Source organism: Mytilus edulis, chromosome 11 (assembly GCF_963676685.1).
Source record: "Mytilus edulis chromosome 11, xbMytEdul2.2, whole genome shotgun sequence".
Taxonomy (NCBI): domain Eukaryota; kingdom Metazoa; phylum Mollusca; class Bivalvia; order Mytilida; family Mytilidae; genus Mytilus; species Mytilus edulis.
Genome location: NC_092354.1, coordinates 80,687,773 through 80,698,153, shown reverse-complemented (window position 1 = coordinate 80,698,153; position 10,381 = coordinate 80,687,773). Strand labels below are relative to the sequence as shown.

At 31.5% G+C, this 10,381-nt stretch overlaps 1 protein-coding gene across 2 annotated transcripts; it reads right to left on the bottom strand.

The window, feature by feature from the left end:
- Positions 1 to 510: 510 nt before the first annotated feature.
- On the bottom strand, positions 511 to 2,243 carry LOC139496389 (uncharacterized). 2 transcript variants are annotated; one of them, XM_071284961.1, is made up of 3 exons: positions 1,987 to 2,243; positions 1,704 to 1,853; positions 511 to 975 (listed from the first exon to the last, which is right to left on the bottom strand). In XM_071284961.1, the coding sequence occupies exons 1-3, from the start codon at positions 2,201 to 2,203 to the stop codon at positions 578 to 580; spliced, it is 765 nt and encodes a 254-aa protein (XP_071141062.1). In that variant the 5' UTR covers positions 2,204 to 2,243; the 3' UTR covers positions 511 to 577. The 2 variants fall into 2 exon arrangements, with proteins under 2 accessions (XP_071141062.1, XP_071141063.1); XM_071284962.1 differs by lacking the exon at positions 1,704 to 1,853.
- Positions 2,244 to 10,381: the final 8,138 nt, after the last annotated feature.

The following is a 10,381-nucleotide window of genomic DNA, read 5'->3' as shown; positions in this document are numbered from 1 at the left end:
TAAACGCATGTATGGTGAATTAAATTATAAGCATGATACCTTGATAGCTATTACGTGTTGAAATCTCCTATTGTTATGTTTATTTGAATATTTCTCTGTCCGTAATGTTCTTGCACTTATTTGTACTATTAGTCCTGTCATGTAAGGTAATCGATTTAGCGTTATATTTAACATTGCCATAAAAGTGCGAGGTTTGGCTAGCCACAAAACCAGGTTCAACCCACCTTTTGTTCTTAAAATGTCTTGTGCCAAGTCAGGCAAATGGCAGTTGCTATCTCATAGTTTGTTTCTGTGTGTGTTGCGTTATCGTTCTTGGGTTTTTATTTGCACTTAAGTGTTTCTGTTGTTTTGTTGTTTTCCTCTTATAAGTGATGTGTTTACCTCGGTTTTAGTTTGAAACCCCAATTTGTTTTCCGTCAATCGATTTATGACTTTTGAACAGCGGTATACTACTGTTGCCTTTATTAGATAATAAAAACTATTTGATTTGTCATTAATAATTAGAACAAATATGCATGAATATGTTTAATTGTATATTCTCAGAATGCACATTCATTTGCTAAATAACAAATCTTGTTTAGTATGAACTTCCTTTTTTGCCGCCATATCCAGATCCACCTCCATATCCAGATCCACCTCCATATCCAGATCGACCTCCATATCCAGATCCACCTCCATACCCAGATCCGCCTCCATATCCAGATCCGCCTCCATAACCAGATCCTCCACCAAATCCAGATCCTCCACCAGCTCCAGATCCAACAACAATAACAGTACCACCACCGATACCAGCACCGCCGCCGAATCCAGCACCACCACCTCCTCCGTAACTACGGTTAGTTACACTTCCTGGTAACACCTTACAGCATGTAGTCCATTTCCCTGGGAATAAGGGTGTTAGTCTGCAATACTTGTCCAAAACAAATTCTCCTTTAAAACATTGTCCTTTACGACAGGTACACCATACTTGACCACCTGTAATCAACAATGTTCAACACATATTGTATTTAATAACTACATGCATAATTATTGTATTGATTAACAAGGGATAGGTATCAGGAATCAACTTAGTTACATTGAGGCCAAATGAATTATGCCACGCTTGATAATAATAGTTGAATAAGGTCGGTGTGTTTGTGAAATGAAAAAATACCAAAATATATTTTCAATATAATGCAGACAATTTTAAAATAATATGTTCGTTTATAAACTTTGAAGTTATGAAGAAACGTAGATTTCACCTCCTGAGGCAAATTTGACCTTAGATAGATTTGGCTATTGTTTATGTATTTTATTTGTCGTTTACCTCTTCCAATGTTGAGGAACTTAAACATGCATTCTCGGCTTTCATTTATTTGGCTATGAGAGTAACAGATATAAAGACATAAAGGAAAACGGTTTTTACGCATGAAATTATTCTTGTTTTTTATAATTTTGTTTGTTTACAGTTAATTTTTTTTACAATTTCAATGACGAGTGGTAACTTTATTTGAGGTTTAAGTGCATACAGATGATTACGAGCATGCATACAGCGTTTGATTCAGCTCCATAAATGCATTACTAGTGAAAAGATTGTATAATAATTATATATTCTGTGTACTTGTCGATAACATTGGTTCTCGTAAACTGCATGTTGTATAGTTATACCTTAAGATTCTTACATACTGATTAAACATAATTAAAATACTGTAACATTGACTTACCTTTCTTTCCTCCACCACCTCCTCCTCCTCCTCCTCCTCCTCCTCCACCTAATAGCAATAGTCCACCACCGCCAATACCAGATCCAAATCCTCCGCCTCCGCCGCCGCCATACCCAACACTATAACCTCCTCCGCTTCCACCACCATATCCTTGAAAAAATGTTAAAATATGGGTACAGCAATAAACTTTGGTATAATACTAAACAGAATAAAATAGTCACGAATCAAAGAAGAAGTGACGTTATTAAAGTTTAAAACCAAACATACAGTAACATTAACTTACCTCCTTTTCCCCAACCACCTCCTCCTCCTCCTGCTCCTCCTCCTCCGCCTAATAACAATAGTCCACCACTGCCGCCAGATCCAAGTCCTCCACCAGCGCCGCCGCCACCACCGCTGCCATATCCATCATAGTACCCTCCGCCGCCTCCACCACCATATGGGCCAGTGCTAAATGCAGATCCGACAACACTCAACAGCAGTAAAGTTATAATAGCCATGATGACTGAGGTTTGACGATTTTTACTGTGGTGATAAAACTGTTTAGATCTGTATTTATACCATTTGATGTAACCACAACTTCTTTGATTAGGATTGATAATACTTAAGCAATTTACCTTGATTGATCTTAAGTGATTCGACATGACTTTAGTTTTTACAAAAATCAATAGAAATATTATGTCATTCTCGGCTTTGAAGTTACCTTCCTTTGATCAGTAATGGGAACATTTTCTCTCTTAGCTGAGGAAAATTTGATATGTTGAAACTTATTAAGGATGTATTCTTCTGACGTTACAGTCTCATTCAGACTCATTGAAATCTCATTCAGAAATTATTTCCAAAACATGGGTCAAAAGTCAAAAATAGCAATGCATTTGATAAATATCATAATCAAATTTTACTATGAAAAAATTGTGTATTTCCAATGAGCATTTTTTGAGAAATAACATTTTCAAATTTTATTACTAATCTAGTTAGTCCTTTTTAGCAAATATTGTGATGAAATGGGCGAGGGTTACAAAAATTGATTTTACCAGAAACATGTACATCCCATATGACTTTTTCTTTTCAAATTTCTTAGATATGTATTTTTTTCAATCATTTGTAACAAAGAATTTCAAATAATTTGCATTTTGTTCTTTAAACAGAGAAAAATCATAAAATTTACAAAATTGACAACATGGTAAATTTGACACGAACAAGCATAAAAAATGATAAAATTACTATAGGTAGGCGTTTATATAAGAAAGTTTTATCATTTTTGATGCTTTTTCGTGTAGCAGAAAAAGAAGTGCACCACCATATGATTTTTTCTTCACCAATTATTGTTTTACAGTCATATAAACCCCCCCAAAAAAACAGGTTTAGAATTTTTTAATTCTAGAAATGTTTGGCTCCTCAGAGGTGTATATTCTCAATTGTATTGCTAATGATAAAATATGTTTGATTACAGAAACAATGTTAGCAACTTTTGATTTTACATGTATACCTTATGTGCTGTTTAGCATAATCTAATAAATGATTACATAACTATTCTAAATATAACAATATGAAGGCTGATTTGATGTGAAGACATAATTCCTAGCAATTATGAAAATCAAACCACCAAAACACTAACAAAGAATATATATTGATGTAAATATATTTTATAGTTGTGAAACATTTGTTTGTTTGTATATGTATTGGTCGTATTTCATTTATTTAGTAACAATCCAATTGTTTTGATTTTACACTTTTACATATTGTATTTTATCTTATCTTTGCATTTTTTTTTAATATGTATATATTTGTAATACAAATGTAATAAATCAAATAATGTAATATTTTGTTACATTGGAAGAAGAGTTGTCTCAATGGCACTCATACCACATCTTTCTATATGTATATGGATGTTATAATGTTAAATATCATCTACGACAATTTTGTATAAATTGTGGAACATGAATTCTACGGTTAATGCATCTTTCAAACTTTCAAAGGTTATCAAAGTTACCAAGGCTATAGTTGTTTACGCCGGACGTGCTTTATGTCTACACCAAACTAATATGTGTGCAGTTATTAAACATTTGGTAGGCAATTTTCAATACGAATGTGTAGAGCTATTATACAAAAATTTAAAAATTTCATTTTATCTTTAAAATCATCAATTTCCCCCACCTTATTAGCAACATACTGACTTCACCTGCATATGGGATATACATTTCCCATCTCATTCGATATTAAACAGCTTTGTAAACGTCAGCAGTGTCTGAGCAGAAAGTTGATGAACCAGGGGTATGTTAAGTTACGTCTCGTCCTTTTTCTAAAATAAAATAATTTGAAGTTACCAAGTCCTTGTTGATAAATATTCAATATCAACTTATACACATGATGACCTTGATGTATAGATTCTGCGTACTGACGTTGTTTATAATCTTAATATCGTGGTATATTGTTCTTGTATTTTTCTTTGTTGTATTATTAATATTACTTTTACGACTTGGTCTGTTTTCTGCTTTATCAATTTGACATAGCTCGGTACTTATAATCCCGTCAATGTGTTTCTATTATCTTTCATTTTTGCTGGTGTGATTTGTAAGTGTGATTTTTTTTTTGTGTTTCTTTGGTACATCTGACGTGGCTCTGTACTTATAAGATACCGATACTATGTTATTGTTCTATTATGATTTTGAAAATATTTTGAGCTACAAAATTATTTTACTCGCGAAGTGGTATTAACCATATTCGGATTCTTCAAAACTCTAAATAACTTCTGGATAATATTAAATCTCGGTCTTTTTCTAATATTAGTACGAACAAAAACTTTGATTTTTCAACCCTGTATACCAACATTCCCCATGTGAAATATAATTTTGAAAATACTTGAACGACAAAATTATTTTGTATTTCTTCCTGTGTTACTTTTACATTCTAAAACGACAAATATGTCAGGACTTCAAATATTGCAATCCTTTATGAGTTGATTAACAATACATATATAAGTAAGCCATGAATGTGGTTCTTAAATTTGAAAGATGCTGTTTGTGCTTTTTGAATATTTGTTTGTTTTGAGATTGTGACACACTGAGAACAGCTGTACCCATATTTTGACAATTTTAATTCAATTCACCATTTTCTACATTTAGAAATATCTGTACCAAGTCAGGAGTATGACAGTTGTTGTCCATTCGTTTGATATGTTTAACCATTTGATTTTGCCATTTGACTTGGAGCTTTTCATTTAGAAAATTCCTCGGAGTTCAGTATTTTTGTGATTTTATTTTTTACATGAAATAATCAATAACACAAATAACATATTGACAATAAAATAAATAAATTGCTGACATCTGTAAAACAACCAAAGTGAGGCTCGTTTGTCTTGTTTATCCTTCATTGGCTACTTATTTTATCGTATAAACTCCGTGCAGGTTCTTCCGATTTATTTATATTACTTCCAAACACAGTGACCAATACAAGTAGTAGGTCGATGTTTTGTAAAAAAAAAAGGATAAAAACTAGTGCTAGTACAACAGAATTACGCTTTATAAATAAAACAACCCGCCTTAATTCATGTATTTAGATTTTAAGGACGCCACATTTTATTGTCTTCAGTTAAGGCTTTGATAAGACACAGATAAACATTTTGGAATGAAGAGCGTTTTGATTTTTTATTGTCAAAAGGGGGGGGGGGGGAATGCGAAAGATACAAGAAGCACATTCAAACTTATATGCCAACAACTAACAGACAACGCCTCATTAGGTTCCCCAAATCTATTCAAATCATCTAATAGAAAAAAAAATAGATGTCTACATGCTTTGTAAAACATCAATCAGGCATCTCTGTTATTAGTAGGAAGATAAACTGAACTCAATCGCTTTTGAATGTCAATTAGAAGTGACGGATTGTAATTTAGTTTCATTTCCTTATTTTTATTTTGATATAAAAAAAGTGTGTCCCTGAGCTGATCAATGGTACTGACCTTGATCGAATATTTTATTGCTACGTGCAATCGTTTGATAATGAGTCAGAGTGCTATGGGAAATTTATGTGTCCATATTTTTAGAATTGTGAAGTCAGTTGTCTGTTTGTATTTTTCTTTTTTACATATTTCTTTGCCGGTTAATTTTCTACATATGATAGTGAATGCCCGTTTGTACCATTATAGGATTAAACGCCTTTTTAATGGAAAGTGTTTGTGTATAAACTCGACCAATTCGCTCACATACAAAAACATGTTCAAAGGATTTTAATAATATGTATGTGAGTGACTAGGTCCAGTTAATACACCAATTAAATACTTTAAAAAGACGTTTAATTCTTATTATTCTTTAAAATGCGTGATAAGGAATTTATTTGTCTATGCTCTGGCCTGGCGCATGCATATGTTTGTTGGTTAACGCAAAAATATGTAGTCCATGTATTTTGCTGTATGATTAAAAAAAGACAAACTCAAAAATATCTTATTATCATTCTAATGAATGTTTTGTGTTTATCATTAAACATGTTAAATGTATCGATCAACACGAAGTGAAAATAAATATTTTCAACGTCCAACCGAATTGTGTTATTTACACCACCATCCTGTTTACATTGGTCTCAAAAGGTCCTCTCGACCAATCATATAGATATATTCCATTATATGCAAATCATATATTAAGAATTTTTCGCTAATATTTTAATTAAAGACGAATAAACCATCATGCATTTATATATTCAGAATATCGCTTTTCTTGATTTACTTTCAACAGGATCGCTCTAACCAAAATATACGAATGCCAAAATCGTGTGAGTATCTGTATACCTGAGGTGCTAAATGTTTACTCAATAAGCCTTATATATTGCAAATTCATGTTGATTTACTTAACAAGTTTATTTCGATCGTGAAAAACATTGACAAAAATTAAAATAAGGCGACAACTAACTGTTAATGCAATGGCAAAAGTTGAGAAACAAATAAACAAATCATCAGTAATCTCATGCAATCTTGAAGAAAAGCATTTCCAAATTCACTTGCAACATACGTTTATAAGTTTTGTAAATTCAGTAGGCATCACATAAGAGGTAATGGGTACTTGACTCTTATTAAACCTTAAACTGCATTATAGTATGAATTGTTTAATGCTCATAAAAGTAAATACGCTAGAAATACTTAATGGAGGTGAGATGATCGAAGCTGTTAAATTTCTCTTTGAAAATATTTATGTACGTTTTAGCAACAAAGTTTATCGACATATTGTAGGTTTTCCAATAGGTACTTATTTCTCTCCTTTAATAGCAAACTTATATTCTGTACTGTCATGAAGCTCAGATTATTAACAAAAAACGGTAAAGATCCCAACGAAATTGATTTATTATTGTTAAATTGTTTTTATTAAATTAAAAGCAAACTCTATATAATTGTTATCCATATACATATGTATATCCATGGATCTATACAATCGTTTGTTATCTGTATCTTGGCATTGATATACATATGTTTATTCATGGATCTATACAATCGGTTTTTATCCATATACATATGTACATTCATGGATCTATACAATCGGTTGTTATCCATATACGCTGATATCTATATTTAGGCATTGATATACATATATACATTCATGGATCTATACGATCGGTTGTTATCCATATACATATGTACATTCATGGATCTGTACAATAGGTTGATATCTGTATTGAGGCATTAATATACATATGTACATTCATGGATCTATACAATCGGTTGTCATCTATATACATATGTACATTCAGGGATCTATACATTTGGTTGTTATCAATATACATTTGTACATTCATGGATCTATACAATCGGTTGTTATCCATATACATACGTACATTCATGGATCTGTACAATCGGTTGGTATCTGTATTTAGGCATTGATATACATATATACATTCATGGATCTATACGATCGGTTGTTATCCATATACATATGTACATTCATGGATCTATACAATAGGTTGATATCTGTATTGAGGCATTAATATACATATGTACATTCATGGATCTATACAATCGGTTGTCATCTATATACATATGTACATGCATGGATGTATACAATCGGTTGTTATCCATATACATATGTACATTCATGGATTTATACAATAGGTTGATATCTGTATTGAGGCATTAATATACATATGTACATTCATGGATCTATACAATCGGTTGTCATCTATATACATATGTACATGCATGGATGTATACAATCGGTTGTTATCAATATACATTTGTACATTCATGGATTTATACAATCGGTTGTTATCCATATACATAAGTACATTCATGTATCTATACAATCGGTTGATATCTGTATTTAGGCATTGATATACATATGTAAATTCATGGATCTATACACTCGGTTGTTATTCATATACATATGTACATTCAAAGATCTATAAAATTGGTTGTTATCCATAAACATATGTACATTCATGGATCTATACAATCGGTTGTTATCCATATACAGATGTACATTCATGGATCTATACAATCGGTTGTTATCTGTATTTAGGAATTGATATACATATGTACATTCATGGATGTATACGATCGGTTGTTATCCATATACATATGTACATTCATGGATCTATTTGATCGGTTGATATCTGTATCTAGGCATTGATATACATATATACATTCATGGATCTATACGATCGGTTGTTATCCATATACATTTGTACATTCATGGATCTATACCATCGGTTGATAACTGTATTGAGGCATTGATATACATATGTACATTCATGGATCTATACAATCGGTTGTTATCCATATACATATGTACATTCATGGATCTATACGATCGATTGTTATCCATATACATATGTACATTCATGGATATATACATTTGGTTGTTATCAATATACATATGTACATTCATGGATCTATAAAATCGGTTGTTATCTGTATTTAGGCATTGATATACATATGTACATTCATGGATCTATATAATCGGTTGTTATCTGTGTCTTGACATTGATATACATTTTGTACATATGTACATTCATGGATCTATACAATCGGTTGTTATCCATATACATATGTACATTCATGGATCTATACAATCAGTTGTTATCCATATACTTATGTACATTCATGGATCTATTCAATCGGTTGTTATATATTATCATATGTACATTCATTGATCTACACAATCGGTTGTCATCCATATATATATAAGTACATTCATGGATCTATACAATCGGTTGATAACTGTATTTAGGCATTGATATGCATATGTACATTCATGGATCTTTACAATCGGTTGTTATCCATATACATATGTACATTCATGGATCTATACAATCAGTTGTTATCCATATACATATGTTCATTCATGGATCTATTCAATCGGTTGTTATCTATATTCATATGTACATTAATTGATCTACACAATCGGTTGTCATCAACATACATATGTACATTCATGGATCTATAAAATCGGTTGATAACTGTATTTAGGCATTGATATACATATGTACATTCATGGATCTTTACAATCGAATGTTGTTCATATACATTTGAACATTCATGGATCTATACAATCGAATGTTATCCATATACATATGTGTATTCATGGATCTATACAACCGGTTGTTATCTCCATTTAGGCATTGATATACATATGTTCTTTCAAAGATCTATACAATCGGTTCATATCTGTATTTAGGCATTGATGTGCATATGTACATTCATGGATCTATACAATGAAATGTGTTTCATATACATATGTCCATTCATGGATCTATACAATCGAATGTGTTTCATATACATATGTACATTCATGGATCTATACAATCGAATGTTATCCATATACATATGTACATTCATGGATCTATACAATCGGTTGATATCTGTATCTTGGCATTAATATACATATGTACATTTACGGATCTATACAATCGGTTGTCATCCATATACATTTGTACACTCATGGATCTATACAATCGGTTGTTATCCATATACATATGTACATTCACGGATCTATACAATCGGTTGTTAACCAGATATATAAGTACATTCATGGATCTAAACAATTCGTTGATATCCATATACATAAGTAAATTCATGGATTTATACAATCGGTTGTTATCTGTATCTTGGCATTGATATAGATATGTACATTCACGGATCTATATAATCGGTTGTCATCCATATATATATGTAAATTCATGGATCTATACAATCGGTTGTTATCCATATACATATCTACATTCATGGATCTGTACAATCGGTTGTTATCCATATACATATCTAGATTCATGGATCTGTACAATCGGTTGTTATCCATATACATAAGTACATTCACGAATCTATACAATCGGTTGTTAACCATATACATAAGTACATTAATGGATCTAAACAATCGGTTGTTATCCATATACGTTGATATCTGTATTTAGGCATTGATATACATATGTACATTCATGGATCTATACGATCGGTTGTTATCTATATACATATGTACATTCATGGATCTATACAATCGGTTGTTATCCATATACATACGTACATTCATGGATCTGTACAATCGGTTGGTATCTGTATTTAGGCATTGATATACATATATACATTCATGGATCTATACGATCGGTTGTTATCCATATACATATGTACATTCATGGATCTATACAATAGGTTGATATCTGTATTGAGGCATTAATATACATATGTACATTCATGGATCTATAC

Excerpts from the sequence above, each read along its gene's own strand:
- LOC139496389 (XM_071284961.1), bottom strand. The coding sequence starts at position 2,203 with ATGGCTATTATAACTTTACTGCTGTTGAGTGTTGTCGGATCTGCATTT. Across the intron at positions 1,854-1,986 it reads AGGTGGTTGGGGAAAAGGAG|GATATGGTGGTGGAAGCGGA; the intron begins GTAAGTTAATGT and ends CATTTTTTCAAG. Across the intron at positions 976-1,703 it reads AGGTGGTGGAGGAAAGAAAG|GTGGTCAAGTATGGTGTACC; the intron begins GTAAGTCAATGT and ends TGTTGATTACAG.